The 24,179-nt window shown below is 44.0% G+C and overlaps 1 protein-coding gene across 1 annotated transcript in view; it reads left to right on the forward strand.

Annotated features, from left to right (window-relative positions):
• The first annotated feature begins 14,153 nt into the window (after positions 1-14,153).
• The window catches only part of LOC309560238 (protein phosphatase 1 regulatory subunit 14A-like), a 66,396-nt gene continuing 56,370 nt past the window's right edge, over positions 14,154-24,179 (forward strand). Inside the window, exon 1 of the mRNA XM_082263814.1 lies at positions 14,154-14,878. Within this exon, the coding sequence (XP_082119940.1) occupies positions 14,687-14,878 (192 nt within the window). The 5' untranslated portion in view covers positions 14,154-14,686. The remainder of the gene's footprint in view (positions 14,879-24,179) is intronic.

Below are 24,179 nucleotides of genomic sequence, written 5' to 3' on the forward strand. Positions count from 1 at the left end.
GTACAGCAGCCACATATCAGGACTATTACCTTTTGGGGTAACAAATGCTTTAACAATGGCAGGGGTGCTTGAAATGATCAGCTTTTATTTAGAATTGCAAAATCTTTATCCCAAAAGAAAAAATAAACAGTTTGCTGTAACTGTTTATAGGACCAGTTCACACCACATGCAGTGCTTTTTTTTCTGCATAGAAAAAGCATGGAAAGTAGGTGCTATGGGTTCCAATGGCATAGTCCACACCAGCACAGTGCATTCCAGTGCTTTTCAGCTCTAGAAAAAAAAAGTACAACATGCTGTTTTTTCCTGCACAGAACTGTACTGGAATGTAGTAAAAAGCATAAAAAAGCACTGGAGCCCAGTACAGTAAAAAAAAAAAAAAAAAAAAAAACAGAAAAAGAAGAAAAAAGCATCTGGAATGCATCCGGCTTCAACTCCTCTGGGAAGGCTGTCCTCAAGGTTTAGGAGTGTGTCTATGGGTATGTTTGACCATTCTTCCAAAAGCGCATTTGTGAGGTCAGGCACTGATGTTGGAAAGAAGGCCTGGCTCGCATCCCAAAGGTGTTCTATTGGGTTGAGGTCAGGACTCTGTGCAGGCCAGTCAAGTTCCTCCACCCCAAACTCGCTCATCCATGTCTTTATGGACCTTGCTTTGTGCACTAGTGTGCAGTCATGTTGGAACATGAAGGGGGGAAGGGGCCATCCCCAAACTGTTCCCAGAAAGTTGTGAGCATGAAATTGTTCAAAATGTCTTGGTATGCTGACGCCTTAAGAGTTCCCTTCACTGGAACTAAGAGGCCAAGGCCAACCCCTGAAAAACAACCCCACATCATAATCCCCCCTCCACCAAATGATTTAGACCTGTGCACAAAGCAAGGTACATAAAGACATAGATGAGCGAGTTTGGAGTGGAGGAACTTGACTGGCCTGACCTCAACCCAATAGAACACCTTTGGGATGAATTAAAGCAGAAACTGTGAGCCAGGCCTTCTTGTCCAACATCAGTGCCTGACCTCACAAATGTGCTCCTGGAAGAATTAACCCCTGATGACACTGAATGCACTGACGAAACGCGTGCAGGGTAATACAACATGGCATGTCTTGTCCGGAACGCAGGTAGAAGGCGGAAGGGCGTCCCTGCTGTACGAATAGCTCTTGTGGATCATCTGCCTTGTAAGTGTTTTAACGATTATGTGCTATTAATAAAACGGTGGAATACTACACTATGAAGGGCCTTCTGTTCTTTTCTATACTTTATGTTTAAAATTCTTGGAGTTTCAATGGAATAGTGCTGTTAGTGGGAAGCATCCATTGCCACGAGGGACACCTCTTATTGATTGGACAAGCGTTAAAAATCCTACTTCTGGTGACTAGGCATTTTATTTGATGGTGGTGAAGAACACTTTATCACAGTTCACAGTTCCTTGGAAGAGTTGGAGTATTATTTATGATCACGTCACCATGTTGAAGCACTTTGGTGTTGATGGACAATTTTTCTTTTATTCCCATAGACACACTCCTAAACCTTGTGGACAGCCTTCCCAGAAGATGTAATTGGTATAATCCTGTGAGCAACTGTGTATGATGATGGTATATAGATCACTCCCCTTTAGGTAGGCGCTGGTATACAAATAATGTGTTAGAGCCGGTTCACATAAGCGCGACCTGTGAAGTCGCGGTGCGCAGCTCGCACCCCGACCTCGGAGCGGCATGCACGGACTTCATATCATTGAAGTCAATGCAGGTCGCTCCAGGCCGCCCCAAAGTAGCTCAGGACCCTTTTTCTAAGTCGGAGCGACTTGTGTCGCTCCTATTAGAACGGGTCCTGTGCTAATCTATAGCAGGCGACCCGCGGCGACTTGGCAGGCGACCAGGTCGCTTGACAAGTCGCCCCAGTGTGAACCGGCTCTTAGAGTGTTGCGCATATAAATGTTTAATAGTGCAAGAAAAAATGTTTTTGTATATAGTATGTGTGATACATTGCGGATATTGTGATAATAAACATCAATTATATAAACCCAAAATGTGTTGTGCTAAATATAGTAGATATACCGTGAATCATAAATGTATTAATAAAGCCAATGGTAAAATAACCTCAATATAGGCAATCAATAAATTTGTGTCAATATAACCAATCAATAAAAATCTATTAAATGAGACCAGAGTGTGTAATACTGAATAGAGTTGGTGTACCATGAACTGTAAATATACACATAAAACCACTGGTGTGATTATAACAATGTTACAATTAATGTATCTCTTCTAATATAGAATCTGTGTTGCAATATTAAAAAGTAACAAAATAAAAGTTCAAAGATCTGTGTTGACTCCACAATAGTGATGAAGCTCAATCACCCGTGTTCAATTATTACTCCGCTAGGTAGTGTCTGCAGATGTCATTATTGCACAGCCTTCCCAGAAGAGTTGAAGCTGTTATAGCTGCAAAGGATGGGGCAACTCAATATTGAACCCTATGGACTAAGACTGGGATGCCATTAAAGTTCGAGTGTAATGGCAGGCGTCCCAATACTTTTGACAATATAGACTATATGTGCTATAATGTGCAAACATGCTATACAAGCAGTAAAGGTATTTTGAGATTTTTGTATTTGGCCATGGGGAAATGTGTGTACAGGTTGAATAGTCTCAAAGCAGCCAGCAGGGGGGACCACAGCACTCAGCATGGACTCGGGCATCCGACAGACCGGGAAGTTTTGGATTCCAGTGGTGGCCATAGTTCTGCAGAAGAGCAAATGTCAGAGTTGCCACCTACCAAAAAGTAAGTAAGTGAGTAATATTCTTGCAGGCTGCTTCTGTTTGGGTCAGTTTCCTAGTGACATCGCATTAACTGTGGAATGTGCTCTTGTTGTACTCTGGTCAGACAATAGGTGGACCGGAGTTTACAGCCTGGAAGTTGGAGACCCTTTTATTCTATTGATTAGTCGGAGTAGAGATTACTGCACATCAGTAAACCCTATAACATTACCCACTGCCGTAGGTACAATGGACTTTTGTGCAAGGTTTGTGTATAGGGACCCTGTCACCAGACCATTAATTTCAACTAAATCTTATGTGATCCACAGGCGCACACAATTTTAAGGCTTGACATGTAGGGTATCTATTTACTTGATGCAACCTCATCTTTTATATCTGGGTAATACAGTATATTGCATTTGTGTGCCCTAAAATGAAAGTGTCTTTTAACCCACATCCTAGAAAACGATCAATAAATGATGTATTACTTGCTACTCATACTCACACAAGTCAATATGGGATTCATTTTTTATAATCTGCAAAATAAAAACCTGGTTGATCCTGCTGCAATCTATCTCCACCTTTGTTCGTGTCCCCAGTGCAGTGGGATTTTGCAGCTGTGGTGGCAACTCTGCACATGCTCAGTTTTCAGTAAGTTTCTATGCTGAGCATAGACACTGAACCCAAATAAAATTTATGTCCTTTTTTCCTCACAAATCGAGCTTTCTTTTGGTGGTATTTGATCACCTCTGCTGTTTTTATTTTTCGGGCTATAAACAAAAATTAAAATGACAACATGGAAAAAAAATAAACTATATTTTTTACTTTCTGCTATAAAACATACCCAATAAAAAAATGTAAAAAAATCTAATTTCTTCATCAATGAAGGCCAATATGTATTCTGCTACATGTTTTTGGTAAAAAAAAAAAATCCCAATAAGCGTATATTGATTGGTTTGCACAAAAGTTATAGCGACTACTAACTATGGAATATATTTATGGAATTTTTATTTTTTATGATTTTACTAGTAATGGCAGGACTGGGACATTGCGGTGGACAAATTTGACACCCTGTGACACTTTTTGGGGACCAGTGACACTAATACAGTGATCAGTGCTAAAAAAATGAACTGTCACTGTACTAATGACACTGGCAGGAAAGAGGTTAAAGCGGAGTTCAACCCAAAAGTGGAACTTCCACTCATTTGCTTCCTCCCCCCCTCCGGTGCCACATTTGGCACCTTTCAGGGAGGAGGTACCCTTCCTCACCTCCGGGAGACGGCGCCTCGGCGCCGTCCCTCGGAAGCTTGGCCCTTCCCCCCCTGCCACCGAGCCAATCCGAATGCGCAGAGCGCTTCGCGCATGTGCATCAGGGACCCGCCCGTGAAGCTGCAAGGCTTCACTGCCGGGTTCCCTCACCGGCAATGGCGGCAGCAGTACCCGACAGCCGATGGAAACATCGCTGGACTCCAGGACAGGTAAGTGTCCTAATATTAAAAGTCAGCAGCTACAGTATGTGTTTTGGAGGGGGAGAGGGGAGGCTGGAACACTGCTTTAACATCAGGGGAGATCAAAGGGTTAAATGTGTTCCCTGGGAGTTATTGCTAAGTGTATTGGGGGGGCAGCTTTGATTGGGGGAAGACAGAGATCTGTGTTCCTGCTTAGCAGAAACCCAAGATCTCCATCTTCCCCTCTGACAGGATTGTGATCTACCTTGTTTACATAGGCAGACTGCCGTTTTTCCTCTCTCAAAAACAATCGTCGGTTGTCAGCGAACATCGGGTCCGCCTAACCTGCTCATTGGTTCCTGGTGTGTCCAATCAAAGCGGGAGCGGGTCACCACTGGTGCCACAGAATTGAAAAAAAAAAAAAAGACGTACAGGTATGGGATTTTGGGCTGAAGGGCCGCCCTGCTGCAGTTTATATGCGTGGGACGGTATGGAAACGGTTAAACGGGGTGTGTTTGGTATTACTTTTGGCGCTTTTCCACTGCATGGAACCGAACGGTTCGGCTCGCTTTTGTGCTTTTCCACTGCTGGTACCACATGGTACGGTGTAGGAACGGTTCGGTACGGTACGGCGGGGCTTTTCCACTACATGAAACCGAACGGTACGGCTTGCTTAAACAGTACCACCTCAGTTGTGGTTCCAACAGGGCCGTACCAATACCATATCCCACAATCCTTTGCATGCAGCCTTGACTATTTGTCACTACTAGCCACTGATTGGTCAGAGAATCGTTGTTATCCCACCCACTTACTTTAGTACTACTTTAGTGGAAATACAAACCATACCAAACTGTACCGACAGGTTCCAACACCGTACCATGCGGTACCATGCAGTGGAAAACCAAACCGGGCCAAGCAGGGCCGAGTAGAGCCGAGCCGGTACTTGCAGTGGAAAAGTGCCATTTAATTTTAGTGTATTTTTTTCCTGAAACTTTGCACTTGATAAACCATTGTACTAATATTACTGTATGTGACATAAACAGTTGGCACCACCACCATTATATTCTCCAAGGTGTCTGCTTTCTGAAACAATATCATGTCTTGGTGGTTTTAAATAATATTCAGGCCTAAAATGATTTTTAATACATGTCTGGAAAGAAAAATGCAAAAAAGGCTCTGGCAGCAAAAGGGTTAAAGGGAATAGTGATTTTTGTACATATTTTGTTCTTTATAAAAATAAGTATCATATAAAAGATGTTCCACAAAATGAATCCTGCTTCGACCCAAGCGGCCTACCCATGGCGTTCCTGTATCCGCAGAGATTAGCGTCCATGATAACTTGCATGTCATACGGTGTATAAACAGTTACTAATGTTTAAAATAATTTCCAGAAGAAGCTTGTAGCTGAGCCAGCAGAACACAAAGCACCCTATTCCCCAACATGACAAGTTTGCTTAGGTGAAATATATCGTGCCCTTGCATCATTAATAATGCTTTAGCAAATATTTCAGAGTCTCCCTGACACCCGGGTGCAATCCTGGAAGTTGGAGGTCAAATAGTAGGATGACTGCCAATAAAAACTTGTCCTGCAACTCTTGCCAACTGCAATATGGCTGCTGCTGGCAACACGGACATTTCTGTTCTTGTGTTTCTAAAAAGGAGCCTACATGTACCATGGATGGACAAAATCACCTAAATTTCTAACTTTATATCAAATGGAACCTGCCACAATAAATAAATGAGAGCTTTTGTTGATTATCTTTTCAGGTGCATGTTCCAGGGCTGTCATTCTCATTCCTGCTTCCCTACTTGTTTTTTTTTGTATTGCGGTATTTTAGAAAATAACCACATTATGGCCACTAGATGGAGCTGACAACCTTAAAACTAGGGATCGACTTCCCTTATGTCCCCAGTTTATGATTAAAGTAAGCTGACTGTTAGTTTCAACTATGGTGCTATATATCTTCTTATACGATGTATGTACAACCCTGTTTTCTAACAGTGAATCATCCACTATGTGTGGATGCCTGATGTCTGTATTTCAGTTTCTCTCAACTGTTGACTGTATTTGTACATGTGACTAACATGCTTTAATAAAAACTTATTGAAAGTAAAACTAGGGATCGACCGAATATCGGCAAGGCCGATATATCGAGGGTGCTGATATTGACTTTTGCTGATATATCTGTATCGGCCCGGGAACTGGATGATATTGCCGATATTCCAAATATTGCTCATGTAAAGGTAAAATGATGTCACATAGCATAATTCCAATTACAAATGTTATTGAATATGCCACTCACATATGTACAAATTAGAGATATAAGCAATGAAGTGATGTCACGACATCACTTCCGGGTACTGTCTGGCGCCAGATTAAAAAAAAAGGCAGCATTCAAAACAGCCAAACTTGGCGTTTTGAATGCTTTTAAGTGCAGAGGAGGGGTTTGGGGTCTTCTAGACCCCCAGATCCCTCCACAAGAGTACCTGTCAAGTAAAAAAATAAATAAAACACAAAAAATATATATTTTTAAATGTATGAAAATATTGGCCAATATCTATATGCAATGGCCAAAATATCGGTATCTGAAAAACCAATATCGGTCGATCACTACTTAAACCACTTCCGCCACGTATTTACCTCGCTACTTTGATGGTAAATACCGGGGTTATGGCAGCAGCTAGCTGCCATAACCCCGGTATTTTTCTACACGGCCGGCGGACCTCTTTTACATAAAAGTGATCCCAGCAGCGGATTTACTGCAGGATCATGTTTATGGTCGTTTTCCCCTTTTACCAAAGACATTGGTAGCGGGGAACACGATCCGGTCTTTCTGTGTCCCAGGCAGGACTATGGCCTTGGAGGACCGGAGCGAGGTCATAACGTCGCTTTAGCCCAACGGCCTTAAACGGCCCATTTTTCTCCTTTTTCCTTTTTTGCTTTTAAGTGTAGATGTGAGATCTGAGGTCTTTTTGACCCCAGATCTCACATTAACCACTTCAGCTTCGGAAGGATCTACCCCCCTTAATGACCAGACCATTTTTTGCGATTCGGCACTGTGTTACTTGCGCAGTCGTGCAAGGCTGTACCCAAATACAATTGATGTCCTTTTTTCCCACAAATAGAGTTTTCTTTTGGTGGTATTTAATTACCCCTGCGGTTTTTAATTGGTTTGCGCAAACGTTATAGCATTTACAAACTACGGGATACATTTTTGGACTTTTTTTTATTAGTAATGGCGGCGATCAGCGATTTGTAGCGGGACTGCGACATTGCGGCGGACAGATTGGACCCCTAACTGGACATTTTTGACACTTTTTGGGGACCAGTGACATTAATACGGTAATCAGTGCTAAATATTATGCACTGTTACTGTATAAATGACACTGGCAAGGAAGGGGTTAACACTGGGGGTCATCAAGGGGGTTAATGTATGCCTAATAATGCTTACTGACTGTGGGGGGGGGCTCTGTGACAGGCACAGAGAGATCAGGGTTTCAAACTGTTGAAACTCATGATGTCTCTTTGCCTGTGTGACAGAAGAGCCGCCTGCTTTGTTTACATAAGCAGGCGAGACTTCTGTCAGTTTCTCTGACGATTGCGGGAAGCTGGCAGCAATCGCCGCCGCTCCTCCCGCTGTCCGCCTCCGCTGTGTCTAAACACAGTGGGTTTTTTTTTTTTGCACGTTTTTTCTTTTTATGCGCAATTTGAGCTTTGGCGTTTTTTTTATTAGCCAACAGAAAAAACAAACCTTTTGCATCAATTGTCGCTAGGTATTTCAGCTTTTTCATTAGCTTTTTTCTTTTTATTATCTTTTTTTTCCCCACTAGTGTAAAGGTTAGGAATAGGAGTTGGGGTTAGGATTAGGGGTTAGGGTTATTTATTTGTAGCACTGCCCCCTAGAAGACTGCTGAGAATTACACTTTCTGGATTCCCCTGGGTTACCCTTAGGAACTGATAGCAGACAATCAGCATTAAAAGTCCTTGGCTCAGTCAATAATCAATCCAGGGGATGTTGGTTTTTGTGTTTTTATTTAGAACTGGGATAGGAGAAGGGATGAGTGGGATACTCCAACTATGAACTATGCACAATCTTGAGGACAACTAGCTGTAGTATGCGGCAAGGCCGCTGCTTCACCTTGCCACTGAAGTGAAGATAGTTTAAAAGGTTCCTGCTTTAGTTATTCTCTTCAGGGTTCTAACTTGGCACCCACCCACTTACTTTCACTGCCTGTGTGTGCTGACATCTGTCCACGTACTCTGTCCACTGGAGCGGTCCCCCTTCCTGGGCAGACACCTGGCACTGTACTCACGGACACTGTTTTTCAAGAGTTGCTCTGCCGTCTACTCCACCAGTCAGCTCTCCTGGCCCTCTGGATTCAGCACCACACTCCTGATTCACATAGGCTGATCGCCTGTGACCACCATCCACAGCAAACTGAAGGAGAGACAGCCGTCCCCCTCCTTCCGGGACCTGGCTTCCTGCCTAAAGACCCCCTGCCACATGTGCCCTTGGCTTTTATAGCCTATCCCAGGATGCACCACTGTCTGCGCCAACCCACTGAGACGGCCACAAAAGCCTGTGTGTCACTGGCTGGGTTTCCTCCACTGTCCAACAGGCCTCCCTATTGGATACAGTGGGGACACTCCCTCAGCCAAGATGAATCACACCCCGGACACATGCAACAGGCCTGACTGGAAATCCTGCTCCCTGATAAGCAGAAGAGCAACTAGGTTTTACCTGCCACTCCCCTGATAAGCAGGCAGAGCAAACACACTCCTTACCTAGCACCTATCTAGGAGGGTGCTACATATTATTTATTTATTTTTTGTTAGGGTGTTAATGCTACTAATAATACTAATAAACATAATAATAATAAATGAATAAATACATGTAAAATAAATACACAAATAAATAAAAATAATCATAAATAAATAAATTCAATAAATTAATACTAGGTAATAATAAATACTTAACCCCTAACCTTAACTGCTAAACCTTTAAAAAATAAAATAATAATAAATAACTAAAACCTAACTCTAACACAAAATAAATACATTATTATTATTGTAGCACCCTCCTAGACAGGTGCTAGGTAAAAGCATCTATTGTTCCTGCTGCTTAGCAGGGGAGCCTGATCTATTAGTTTGCCTGTCACATGTTTCCAGGTGTGATTCACTGGGTCTGAGGGAGTGTCCCCACTGTATCCAATGAGGGAGCTTGTTGGACAGTGGAGGAAACCTAGCCAGTGGGACATCAGGGTTTATGGCAGTCTCAGTGGGAGGGCATTCTTGCAATGCATCCTATAAACACAGAGGGGACATGTGACAGGGCATCGTTTTGGCGGGAGCAAAGTTCCAGGAAGAGGTGAATGGCTGTCTCTCCTCCTGCAGATGTGAGGACGGTGGTTCAGGCAGTCGGCCTATTGAACCAGGTGTGGAGCTGAGCTGCAGACAGTGGAGCTTCTGGCAGAGTCTCTCGGGAAAAACAGTGTCCGTGAGTACCAGGAGATTTGCCAAAGGGTCTGCCTAGGAAAGGGGACCACTCCAGAGAAGTCAGGGGATCAAGGAGATAGCTCACACAGGAATTTTTACAGTAAAGAGGGTGCCGTGTAGTTGACCCTGAAGAATAGGAACAAAGGGGGTGCCAGGAAGGGTCCTGAAGATTGTTCTGCAGTACAGTACAGTTTACCTCGGGAAGTTAACTTAATTCTACTTCACTGCTTATAACATGGTGAAGCAGCGGCCTAGCCGTGACTAGCGTTATACAGTGCAACTCAGCGTTACTCAGCGTTAATCAGTCATCCCAGCCAATTGTGTATAGTTATATAAGTTGGAGTATCCTACTCATTTCCTTCTCCCATACAAGTTCTCAATAAAAACACAAAAACCAAAGCTGCTGGACTGCTTCCTGACTGAGCCAAAACCTCTCTGAAAATGTTGAACTGTGCTGCTGTTGCTAATGGTAACCCAGGGGAACCCGTAACCAGCAACTCCCAAGGGAGTAGTGCTACATTATCATTATTATTATTAATAATATTTTTTGGGGTTTGTTATCATTATTTTATTATTAATAATATTATTTTTAAAATTATATTTATTAATCATGTAGTTACTATTTTTTAAGGTTAGGGGTTATTTTTTATTTATGTATTATTACACAATATTTATTTTATTTATGACGATTTTTACTTATTTATTTTACATTTTTTATTCATATATTAGTACTATTTTATGTGTTACATTTTTTCATTTGAGCAGAAAATCGCGTTAAAACGCGCATCAAAACGTGCGACTGTTGCGTTTCCATTCATTGCTATAGGAATAAAAAAATGTGCCAAAAATGCTCAAATCTGGCCGAATCGAGCTACATAAAAAGCTCCAGAACTTTTTTGAGCTTCAGACGTTTGGCTCCTGGTGACTTGAAGTGGAGATATGAACCATCTCCATAGAGAAGTATTGATTTTTTCTCCTCCAGTGTTTTGGAGCTTTTGAGCTTCCAGCTACAAAACGTTGAGGTGTGAATAGGGCCTGACACTTCGCTCTGTCCTCCTATCAGTGTGTTCCTTGTTAGCGTATGAGCACTGCAGCACAACGGATCCCCCTCTTAAGGCCCGTACACACGTACCGATTGTCGGCCGAAAATGTTCGGCCGCCGAACGATCGGCCGATTTTCGGCTTGTTAGTATGATGCTTCCGACAGCCGACAGCGCACTTTCGGCCGAACAGAATCTGTCGTGCAAGCATTAAAATTTTTGTTGGCCAACACCAGAACGGCCGATTGTTCGCCAGTCAGTACAGATTTCGGCTGACAGACAGCAGATTAGCAAGACTGGGCATGCTCAGAAAAGAAAAAAGACAAGGAAAGTTAACCATCACATGACATCACTTCTGCAGTCGGCTGTTGTTGGCCGACAAAATTCGTGTGCAGTCTTTACAGTTTTCAACAGACAAGACAGCCCTCGGACAAAAGACGGCCGATCGTTCGGCCGACGATCGGTACGTGTGTACGGGGCTTTAGTCTATGCTCTGCTGTATAGGGAATTGCAAGAGGCTGATAACAGGTCAAATTCAGGTACTTCCACTAGTTGCATTTAAATATAAGTGTAATAATGAATACATAGCTGCTTATATCTGTGTCTGTTTTATCTGCCTACTGGATTCGCTTGACAGGCAGGCATGTGATTTTCAGAATGAGAGGTTAGTAATGGCATCCCACATATTTCTTTAGTGCAGGTTTCCTTTTATTTCTTCTAGGAAAGCCTTACAGTCATAAAAGTCCATTGTGGGTGGATTATACCATTACTGAGATAAAGGCTGGACACAAAAAGATAGAAATCCCATTGAGAATGAGCGATAGTTAGATTCCTGTTTGTATCCCCGTGCAACCAGGATCTCCCCGCATTGCTCTCCTCCGGTGTTTTCTATACTCTTTATGTTATGTGAAGCTTTTCCTGGCAATCCCAGTTAAAGATCTGTTTCTCATGTTTACTCAAAGGCTGGTCACACTACTAAAATGTCAGGAGACGGATCTCTTTGTATAATACGACTTTTAATGTAAGCTGCTACATTAGAGATTTTAAGTAGGGCAATCAAGTGACTGATCCTCCCCGATCGCACAATGCCGCAATTTATAATTTTAGCAGAAACTATTAATGATTAATCTGTCTTCTCCTTCAAAGACTTGGATGAGAGCAGGAGATCACTTGATGCACAATTGCTGATTTAGGAGGTTCTTGTGTATTTTTTTTCCCCATTCCTGCTCATTCACATGGGCGCAGAGAGCCATACACCAAAAATGGAGTGCACCTCTGTGTCCTGGTGTGACAGGCGTTTGTGTACAGCCTGTACTAACCAATGACAGGCTGAGGCTGTACGCTTGTAATTGCACACCCAAGTGTTTACTTACTTACTCTCAGCCAATGGCTGAGAGCACTGATCGGGGTGTTCTGGCGGGGGGGGGGGGGGGGGGGATCACTGTACTAATTTTGGGTCATTAGTACAGCGGCTTTGACTGGAGCTTGAAGTGTGTACTAGGTTTTAGGCCCCTTTCACACTTATGCGACGCGATTTTACCGCGACTTTGCGGCGATTTTGAGCAATGGCTCAGGGCCATATACCTCAAAACGCATCAAAATCGTGCCAAAGTAGTGCAAGAACTACTTTGAAGTCGGTGCGACTTCAAAACGCACTGATATGAATGGGGATCATTGAAAATAATGGAAAACGACTTGTCATGCGATTTTGCGATCCAAAATTGTGGGACAAGTTGCACTAGTGTGAAAGGGGCCTTAAAGTGATTGTAAAGTCTCATGTTTTTCTTTTTTTTAATAACAAACATGTTATATTTACCTCCTGTGTGCAGTGGATTTGCACAGGGCAGCCTGGATGCTCCTCTTCTTGGGTCCTTCTTTTCTGCTCCTGGCTCCTGGCCCCATCCCCTCTCTCTCCTGCATGGCTAACTGACTTTGATTGACAGCAGCAGAAGCCAATGGCACCGCTGCTGTGTCTCAGCTAATCAGGAGGGAGAGTTCTGGATGGCCGAAGGAACTCGTGGACATCGCTGGATAGAGATGGGGCTCAAGTAAGTAATAGGGGGTGCTGGGGTGGCTGCTACACACAGAAGGCTTTTTATCTTAATGCATAGAATGCATTAAGAAAAAAACCTTCTGTCTTCACAACTCCTTTAGTGGCGGTTCACACTAGCGCGGCGCAACTTCAGGGGCGACCTGTGAAGTCACGTGAACCGCGACTTGCACGGACTTCATATAATGAATGTCAATGCAAGTCGCTCCGATGTCGCCCCGAAGTAGTACAGGAACTACTTTCTAAGTCGGAGCGACTTGAGTCGCTCCTATTAGAATGGTTCCCGTATCACTGCATGGACCGCGACTTGTCAGGCTGGCCAGTCGCCTGACAAGTCGCGGTAGTGTGAATGGGCACTTAAGCTCACCATACACTAAATAATCTGTTTGTACAATCTTCTTTAGATCTACCATCAGCTGCAAGCGCCTGCCAGACTGGATAGTTTGGGTGTGTCCTCCTGTTGTACATATATGTATAGTTTTGGTAAGGCCCCTTTCATACTTGTGCGACTTGTCCTGCGATTCGGGACTGCAAAAATCACATGATAAGTCGTTCTCCATTATTTCCAATGAGTACCATTCATATCTGTGCGACTTGAAGTTGCACCGACTTCAAAGTAGTCCCTGCACTACTTTGGCACGATTTTGATGCGTTTTGAGGTCAGAAGACATTCAAGCCCAGTCAAACTCGCATCAAAATGCGGTAAAATCGTGCAACTTTAAAGTCGCGCAAGTGTGAAAGGGGCCTTAATGTAAAGTAGATTGCCCAATCAGATTGTTTAGTGTATGCCTACCTTCAGGGCTCATGCACACAGGCACATTTGCCCATACAGTATAAATACGTTTGGTGCCCATGATGTCCTGGTGCTTTGTATAGCCGCCCATAAACATGAACACGGCTGTACGCTACTATTTGTGTAAAGTGGCACGCGCTCGCAGACGTAAAGTCCCGAGCACACACTACCTGCGATTGGGGCATTTAAATATGTGCGCATGTATCATTTAATGCAAGTAGTGACGCAGCTGCGTTCAGCTGGCTTCCGCCATACATGTCTATGGACAGCTGTACACAGTACCAGGACATCCACAGCACCAAAATGTGCAATTGCATACTGGAAAATGTGCATATAACCTAAAAACGATCAAGATATCCTAAAATGTCAGTAATATGGGGGGGTGGCACTGCAGGACAGATGGAAGGCTGGTTGTGAGTTGTCTATGACCATTGTACATGTGCAGATGAGAGGTCTATATCCTGTCTGTGTACAAAGAGAAGGGAGGTCTGTGTCCTGCTGTCTAGGGACATATAGCAGCATTTGCTGCACAATACAATGATTTTACGAGGGCCCCTCCCCTTAGACTCAGAGACATTGTGCAGGGCTATGCAGTGTCAGTCTGAGAGCAGCTTGCCTAGGGTGTACATCGCTACAGCACAGTGCAGCTCCAAAACCAGCATGTGATAGAGGAGACTGACCCAGAGAACACAGCAACCCAACACTGGGAGCACAGCGGAGGACCACCGCTCCATCCAGCACAATAGGACCATTGGAACACTCAGGATCCCCTGCACACGTGGAGGAGACAGCACTGTGAGGTCTGATTGCACATCTGATAATGGATTTAGGATTGAAGCAGTGACTGGATCACAAGAGCGATCACTAAAACTGGAGATCAATACTTTCCAGCTATATATCCGTATTTAATGCCTGATTATCATTCCTAAATTATAAAAAAAAATTGACTTTTTGTGTTAAGCTAAACTTTATTTCTAAATAGAATTCCACACCTGAAGCTGTTGTTCTGGCTTGGGTCAAGCGATTGTGATTTTGATTGTATGATTTTGTTGCTCTGAGCAGGAAGGACCACTGACCCTCGACAGCCAGAACAGAGGACTAAGGAGGATGGCAGCGAATAAGGTTGGGAAGAGGCTGTTTAATAAAACCCACTCTCCATCCAGGAACAGAGACTCAGGACAAGCCATACAGAGGAGACAAGCCCGGGTCACGGTCAAATATGACCGCAAAGAGCTACAGAAGAGGCTGGATGTGGAGAAGTGGATCGACGAAAGTATTGAGCGTCTTTATGAGGGCAGGGTAAGTGCTAAAGGTTATAAATGTTAAAGTATACATATAAGCTGGCAATATTTGTAAAAATGGAAAAAAAAATTTTATATATATATATATATATATATATATATATATATATATATATATATATATATATATGTATGTGTGTGTGTGTGTGTGTGTGTGTGTGTGTGTATATATATATATATATATATATATATATATATATATATATATATATATATATATATGTGTGTGTGTGTGTGTGTTACCCATGATCTTTTTTAGGTTGTCTGATTTGTGATTTATACCAATGAATTCTGTTTTGATTTGTGGTAGCCCTGATGAAGAGGGAGTATTTTCTGATCCCCGAAACACGTTGGCTGTCTATTTAGTGCAATCTAATTAATTTGGACTCTATTATCATTTGGTCTTGTGCTCCCTCTACTGTTTTATATGTTTTTTTTTTTTTTTTCCAATATACGGTAGAGGGCGGTCAGACGTGCAAACACGATCCAAACTCCCCCAGGCACATGTGCTGATGCTAGCTCCATAAACATGGATGGTGGCCACAACCTTAAAAGAGAGGTGGAGGAGGCGCACTGCAGACACCTCCAATATCCACTTGTCAGGGAATTGCGGTCAGATCAGGTTTTATAACCATACAATCGCTACACCCTCCTCTGGAAATCCTCATCTGGGGGTGTCTACAGGTACCACATACACAATAGATCTTTGCCTGATCTGAAAGAAAAATCGGTGCTGTTGTCTATATAAGCAGATACCTGCTTTTTCTTGTACAACTCTGAACAATGCCAGGAACTGCCAAGATAATCAATCATTGGAGACAGCAGTGCACATGCAGTAATCCTGGTTCTTCATTCTTCTACATGGAAGAATGAGGGATTGGGACATGCTTAGATTTCCAATAAGTTAGAAGTTTCTCCTCTAATATTGAGCATCTTTGTGTTCAGCAAGTCATGAGAGAGGAAGAATAGTTCGATTAGGGCTCTTCACACTATGTGTCCGTCAAACGGACTCCGTTTATCTCAGCGGGGGGGTCGATCTGCTGATTTCCCCCCCCCCCCCTGCTGAGCAGGAGGATGACAGCTGTTCTTGCTGTGTGTGGAGACACAGTTGTCAGTTCCCCATACATCTCTATGGGGGAATCGGATGGGAACGGACTGTCGGTCCGTTCTCATCCCATCCGATCCGCTGGATGGATGGAAAATAGGGTTTCCATCCGTCCAGATTTGACGGATCGGATGTCAGCGGACATGTCTCCGCTGACATCTGATGCCCCATAGGGATGCATGGGGGGACCGTTCAGCAGATCCGCCAAAAAAAACAGACAGGCGGATCTGAACGGTCCACCTGTGTGAAAGAACCCTAATTGTAAAGCTGGTTATACACAGCTTGAATTTCATTTGATCCTTGTGAATAGGGCAAAATTTGAGCTGTGGGTGGCCCTGATGATACCACCTGGCTCAATAAACTTCAATTGAGAAATCAAAGGAGCTGAGTGGGGGAAAAAAAAAAAAAGCAGCTGAACGGAGACTGCAGCCAAAATTTCCAATGATGTGGGATTTATGACCTGCCCTGAAATTTTTGCCTGAGCTTTATTAAGATGTAATTTGTACTGCATGCAAATTCTGATCCCTCAATAATCATATTGGTAGATGTATGGCGTTACCATGTAAGGGTTTTTGTTGTCTTTAAATGACAAGCGTTCGTTAGGTGTGCACGTGTGTTATCAAATCTGTATAAGATCAGGCTGTCCAAGACAGAAATGGGTCAGGTGACTCGATTTTTGAGTGTATGGACAATCTAATGGTGCCCAAAGCTAACTATTTTATAACCCATGCAGGGTCGGAGCGAACTGTATCAACATACAATTTTAGTAGAGGGCCTGGGGTGAAAATTTGGTTTCGCCCTGGATTTTTCAGCATATAAACGAATGTGCTCCTATGGATAAAGCCCAGCAAAGTCTACTAATAACATGCATGTACATACTTATGTGATGCAGACATGCATGATTATTAGAGTACTGGGAAAATGGTGGTTGAGCAGATGGATAATTTAATGACCTTTTGAGTTTGGGTAGCTTGTTGTTTTATAAATGGAGTAGATGCCCAACATAACCCATATACAACTATTCTAGTTCAATGGAAATTAAGAGGACACTAAAGCTGGATACACACTATACAATTTCCTTTTAGTTTTTTTTTTTCCTTTAGATTTACCAAAACCATATAATATGAGGTCAAACCTAAACACTTTCAGTTTGTATGCAATCAGTCAGGCCCCTGCACTACATAGTTGAAGGTAAATCTAAAGGAAATCTAACAACAAAAGTTGTATAGTGTGTATCCAGCTTTAGTGGCTGCTCTGGTTATACCTGTTTTTTTTTTTTTCCAAGTTTGAAAACCATGGACATAAAGGAAGCTGATAACACAAACATAGCACAGATAAGAACAACTGGATAAACATCTATTCTTTTTACTGTTGGCATCCCCTACAAAGGCCAAAAAACGTAATAGTTTTTAGGCTCAATTTGCATATTGGCGTCCCGGATCCCAAACGCAAATTTGCCATGATTGTCGCCCGACAATTGGGGAAATTGCGCAAACAGAATCGCAGGACGCCTGTCACCCAAAAGAAATACAAGAACTTATTTTGGAGGACAGGCATCCCGCGATTCTGTTTGCACAATTTTTAGCGCAATTCGTCACGCCGCGTTTGGGGTGCCATTGGAAGTGACGGGAACAGTCTGCTTCACTGTCTGGCATAGGGATGGGTTTGGTAGAATTTCCTTGCTTTTTGCATTAGGTTTTGATATTATGTTGATGGAGTGTTGCGCCTCGCATCAAACCAGGACACTGGAGCTATGCTGCTCCTTGAGGCTGGGTTCACACTGGTGCGAATTGGATGCAGGTTTCACCGCATCCAATTCGCATGTCAGTAGACTGTGACTGGCTCTCAATGGAATTGGTTCACACATCTCCGGAGCGGCTGCAGAGTGGTTTGCAGAAGGGTCCTGTGTGTCTTCTTGTCTGTTTCCGGTGCGACTTCATCCAAAACTTTGGACCAAATTCAGACCCTAAAAGGTGAACAGGGACGTACCAGACCCCCTGCTGCGAGCTGCTTCGCACACAGGGTGAACCGGCCTTACTGTTTACTTTAAGGATCAGTTCACGCCAAAATGCGTGTTCCTGTGCGTTCTCCTGTAGTGAGATATTTCAGCCTATTCATTTGAATGGGGTGAAATCGCACTGGATCACACAAAAAGTAGTGCATGCACTACTTTTGAAAAAGGTGCTGCACCAAATCCCATGGTACTGCGGTACCATGTGATCTAGTGCCCGCAAACGCAGTGCATTTGGGGTGCTGTTAGCGATGCATTGGCACCCGCAGTAGATTGCAAAGGCAGTGAGATTTGAACATGGTGTGGGAAACACGGCAAAGGCGCGTTTGTACTGCATTCTGATGTAAACCAGCTCTTATGGTTAGTGGAGTAAAAGTTGAGTTGTACTGGAAGCCACTAAACTCCTAATTGTGTGTATAAACCATTTGTGTTACAAAATCCAAGCAGCATGTTCAATGGTTGGTGCTGTATCACAGAGTAGCATTGGTAATAGCAACGGTCTTTGTGATGAGTACCGCAACAGTCTTTGTGATGAGTACCGCAACAGTCTTTGTGATGAGTACCGCAACAGTCTTTGTGATGAGTACCGCAACAGGTTCCTCTAGCACCCCCCTCTCCTAATGCATGACCTAGAATGAGTGAACCCTGCATTCATTCTCTGACCCCCTTGCTCTGGCTAGTGGCTACCCATGGTTGGCATGGACTTTGCACTGCTTTCTTGCTAAAAGTTGGTTGCTCATGCACTTTTGTGTTTTTTTTTTTTTTTTTATTTTGTGGCGGATCGGGTAGAGAGTGGGCATGTTGGAGCAAAGGTGTGACAGCAGTAAATATCAAAGCAGCCCTGAAGCCAAGGCCCGCTGGTTGCCAGCCACTGGTCTTGAGCGTATGATGGAGCCTTACACCCCCCCCCCCCCCCCCGCCCCAGGGTGGTTGTTATTTAAGAGTGGATTTTATTTAATAAAATTATTTAAAGAGCAATTGTCATCTCTGTCCTGCAGCGGCTCCTCCTCTGACCCGCTGTTGACTCACTTTAATAGGATGGCTGGTGATGCGGCAGTGACACAACAAGGTGAGGGATGTGATGGCAGCAGGTGAGTGGATGTCCGCTAACAGGCGCTGCCATGATGGATCTGAAATGACAGGTGCTCTTTTAATGTAAGGACTCGTTTTTGCTGGTTGTTAGAATCTTTAATATTTGCAAACAAAATTAAGGTTTCCTATTTAGAATAATAAGCAGTCAGTTTAGTAAAACAGCGATATAAGAACCGATTCAATCATACAGTTTGTAGTGTACATAGAAATGCAAAAAATGGGATAATAGGAATTTTCATGAACTTTGTTTTATTTTACATGGTTACTGTGAAATTGTGTGAATGCATCAATGCAGTGCATGTTATCTTGGATTCGTTTAAGGAGTTTACCAAAAATGTAATATTGCAGAATATACCCCCTCATGCTACATAACAAAGCTCCATTTCATGCTGAATAAACAAAATTATTAATGTATCTTAAATGGAAAACTATCTTTAGGTCGATTTTATTTTTTACTGCAAAAGCATTTTATTAAAATACATTTTATAAAAAATCTGATTTAAGTTAAAAAAAAATCTGATTTTTTTTTTTTTTTTTCACCCCTGGTTTGGCTCCCTTAATGGCCCACCCCTTGTTTCAGCCCTGTTTGTGAAACATACACCAGTTACTAGGTCAGTGACCACCAAGAAAGCAGAGTTTAAACACAAACTGGGTCCCACTCCCCTCCTCTTTTTACATTGTCAAGGAGCTGGCTGGCTCTTGCAGGCGGCCCCCTAAAGACGCGCTGCAGCACATGCGCAGTGTGGCGTAAATTGCCCCAAAGTCTCTTGAGATGTGTGAAGTGAGTATCCCGGGAGGATTTGGTCAGGAGACTGTCCTTTATTACTTTAGTGACAAAGGCAGAAGCTTCAGCTAAAAGAAACAAAAAATCAAACATTTTCAAATGTGATCAAGGAGATGGTAAGGAGCAATATTAGATAAAGTAGCATGCACACCAGATAGAAACTGAGGCAAAATCTGCAACGGGGACAAGGACAGAAAAACCAAACTAACCTAGCAGAGGTCCTAGCCGTCCCCTTTATTTAGTAAAGAAATTATTCCTTTTTTTTTTTTTTTTTTGTGTTGCTGTTGTTCCTGTAGGCTAAATGTTTTTAGCAGGACAAAGTGAGGGTAAACCCGAGCCCTGGATACCAGTTAAAACCTGACAGGGGTTCTAACCTTCCCTACTCTACGAAAAAAGCATTTTATTTCAGTACCTGTTGTTTTTAGAGAGTTCCCTTTATTTCCCATTGATAAAACATTGCCAGCAGGACAGATATGAGGGGAAATCTCTGTAACGGAGCCTAGGTAGCAGTAAAAACTCAACAGAGGTTCTAACCTTTTCTATTTTATCAAAAACAGAAAAAACATGTTCTTTATAAAAGGCAGCTCACTCCATGGGGACAACAGACCAGGAAACATCTGCTTGTTGCTTGGAGTGGGACCTGCCAGGGCTAATCCTGGGGCTCACCCACGAACTGAAGTGGCACATTTGCTGTTAATGCCTTCCTGCTCTCTTCTCATTGAGAATTGGCAGGTAAAGAGTTAGAAGATTGCTGAGTGATAAGCGCAGATTCCAACATTGTTCTTGCCTCTAAGGCTGGGTTCCTGCACCAAATCAGAATCGCAGGCAGTTCATACTGTGCTCTGCGAATCGGTGTGGGTGTCAATATAAAGTTAATGACGCCTCCAAATCTGTTTGCAGAACGCAGTGTGAACCGTGGAATCGGATCGCATGGGTCTGAACACCCATGCGATCCAATTCCAGTGTGGACAAAAAAAAAAAGTCCAGCAGAATTGAGCTATACATAATGTATGGCTCAAATCGCTCTGCACTGAATTCTCATGTCATTTGTACAGGAATCCGTTGCGATTCCTTTATGAATAACATGCGATATAGTGGACCACCTATAAATGGTCCAGTCTTTGACTAAGCTGTGCTGGGGCTTCATGGCATGGGTCTAAGCCCGGATAACTTGTGCAGTAGGTGTGAGAAGAACCAAGCTGTGCTGGGGCTTCATGGCATGAGTCTGCGCCCGGATAACTTGTGCAGTAGGTGTGAGAGGGACCAAGCTGTGCTGGGGCTTCATGGCATGTGTCTACACCCAGATAACTTGTGCAGTAGGTGTGAGAGGAACCAAGCTGTGCTGGGGCTTCATGGCATGGGTCTGCGCCTGGATAACTTGTGCAGTAGATGTGAGAGGGACCAAGCTGTGCTGGGGCTTCATGGCATGGGTCTACGCCTGGATAACTTGTGCAGTAGGTGTGAGAGGGACCAAGCTGTGCTGGGGCTTCATGGCATGGGTCTACGCCTGGATAACTTGTGCAGTAGATGTGAGAGGGACCAAGCTGTGCTGGGGCTTCATGGCATGGGTCTACGCCCGGATAACTTGTGCAGTAGGTGTGAGAGGGACCAAGCTGTGCTGGGGCTTCATGGCATGGGTCTACGCCTGGATAACTTGTGCAGTAGGTGTGAGAGGGACCAAGCTGTGCTGGGGCTTCATGGCATGGGTCTACGCCTGGATAACTTGTGCAGTAGGTGTGAGAGGGACCAAGCTGTGCTGGGGCTTCATGGCATGGGTCTACGCCCGGATAACTTGTGCAGTAGGTGTGAGAGGGACCAAGCTGTGCTGGGGCTTCATGGCATGTGTCTAAGCCCGGATAACTTGTGCAGTAGGTGTGAGAGGGACCAAGCTGTGCTGGGGCTTCATGGCATGTGTCTAAGCCCGGATAACTTGTGCAGTAGGTGTGAGAGGGACCAAGCTGTGCTGGGGCTTCATGGCATGTGTCTACGCCCGGATAACTTGTGCAGTAGATGTGAGAGGGACCAAGCTGTGCTGGGGCTTCATGGCATGGGTCTACGCCCGGATAACTTGTGCAGTAGGTGTGAGAGGGACCAAGCTGTGCTGGGGCTTCATGGCATGGGTCTACGCCCGGATAACTTGTGCAGTAGATGTGAGAGGGACCAAGCTGTGCTGGGGCTTCATGGCATGGGTCTACGCCTGGATAACTTGTGCAGTAGATGTGAGAGGGACCAAGCTGTGCTGGGGCTTCATGGCATGGGTCTACGCCCGGATAACTTGTGCAGTAGGTGTGAGAGGGACCAAGCTGTGCTGGGGCTTCATGGCATGTGTCTAAGCCCGGATAACTTGTGCAGTAGGTGTGAGAGGGACCAAGCTGTGCTGGGGCTTCATGGCATGTGTCTAAGCCCGGATAACTTGTGCAGTAGGTGTGAGAGGGACCAAGCTGTGCTGGGGCTTCATGGCATGGGTCTACGCCCGGATAACTTGTGCAGTAGGTGTGAGAGGGACCAAGCTGTGCTGGGGCTTCATGGCATGGGTCTACGCCTGGATAACTTGTGCAGTAGGTGTGAGAGGGACCAAGCTGTGCTGGGGCTTCATGGCATGGGTCTACGCCCGGATAACTTGTGCAGTAGGTGTGAGAGGGACCAAGCTGTGCATCAGGTTTTTGGCTCTGACGATTGGGCAATTTATGACAATAGTTGTCAGACTGTTTTTATGTTCCTGCAAGTTTATCAGACATCTTGTTTATCTGATTGGAAAAAAATAGACTGTTTGGAGACTGCAAACACTGTAAATACCCATAATGCTCCTGGTATTCAGAGATCATGTGGTCTCTCTAGGCAACGTTCAATAGGACCTTGGGAGCAATGTTTTTTCTTATTCACCGTACATTTGGATAAAAATTAGCACAGTGATTTAGTAATGGTAATTTGAACTCCAGGCATGCAGCTACATAGTTTAAGTATATAGTTGTACTGTATATCAAGTCAAAGGATGTGTAATACTGGTGCAGCTAGCTTTGTGGTCCATCTATGTACCGTTGCCTCAACCTTCATAGCAACAGCAGCACAGCCTGCTGAAAAACACTATCCAAGATGCATCCCAACATTCTCATTAAGAAGCAGAAAAATACTGATTTAAGGGCAGGGTGCTTTTTATTTTGGCTTGTCCATTATGTTCAGTCTGATAAAATAACGTTCATTTTTTTTTCCTTTTATTTATTCCAAATATTATAAACTTTTAATTTTTATCTCTTGCAAATAAGAGACCGTAAGTTCCAAGAAAGAGCAGTATTAAAATAATAGAGCACCTTGGGTTTCAGGGCTGCCACGGGCAGGCTCTTTAGATGTCTGCTTACCCATCCTTTAGGTAGTCCACTACAGTGATAATGATATAGTGTTATTAGGCCATTACACACTATGGAAATTTTGTTACAAAAAAATTAAATTAAAGTTTAACCACTTCAATACAGGGCACTTTCACCCCCTTCCTGCCCAGGCCAATTTTCCCCTTTTTAGCGCTGTTGCATTTTGAAACACTGTACCTACACCAAATGTATGTAATTTTCCCCCCACAAATAGAGCTTTCTTTTGGTGGTATTTGATCACCTCTGGGTTTTTTCCTTTTTGCTAAACAAATAAAAAAAGACCGAAAAGTTTGAAAAAAAAAAAAAAAAAGTTTTTTTTTTTGTTTGTTATACAATTTTGTAAAAGTTTTTTTTTTTTTTTTCCTGCACTGATGGGGTGGCACTGATAGGTAGCACTGATAGGTGGCACTGATGGGCACTGATAGACGGCACTGATGGGCACTAATGGTCACTGATAGGCGGCACTGGTGGGCGACACTGATAGATGGCAATGATGGGCACTGGTGGGCAGCACTGATAGGGAGGGCACTGGCGGGCAGCACTGATGGGGAAGGCAATGGGGGGCTCCCTGAGCCCTGATTGCCATCTCTGGTGGCCATAGTGGGCATCCCTGGGGTCATGGGTGGGCATCCCTGGTGGTTCTAGTGGCACCCCCCCCCCCGAGGGTCTGCACTGGTAATCAATGATCTGATTACCAGTGCCGAACCCCCCCCTGTCAGGGGAGCCGCCGATCGGCGCTCCTTTACTCGTGCCACGAGTCAGGCACGAACTAAGGAAAGCCGATCAACGGCTCTTCCTGTTTACTATGTGACCAGCCGTGATTGGACACGGCTGGTCACATGGTAAAGACTCTTTACCGAGATCGGAGATGCAGGGTGTCAGGCTGACACCTCGCAACACCGATCGCCCCCCGGGGGGCGCGCAGAGCTGTATTATCCTGCC

The sequence above is a fragment of the Pelophylax lessonae genome (genome assembly GCF_965119305.1).
Source record: "Pelophylax lessonae genome assembly, chromosome: 7".
Taxonomy (NCBI): domain Eukaryota; kingdom Metazoa; phylum Chordata; class Amphibia; order Anura; family Ranidae; genus Pelophylax; species Pelophylax lessonae.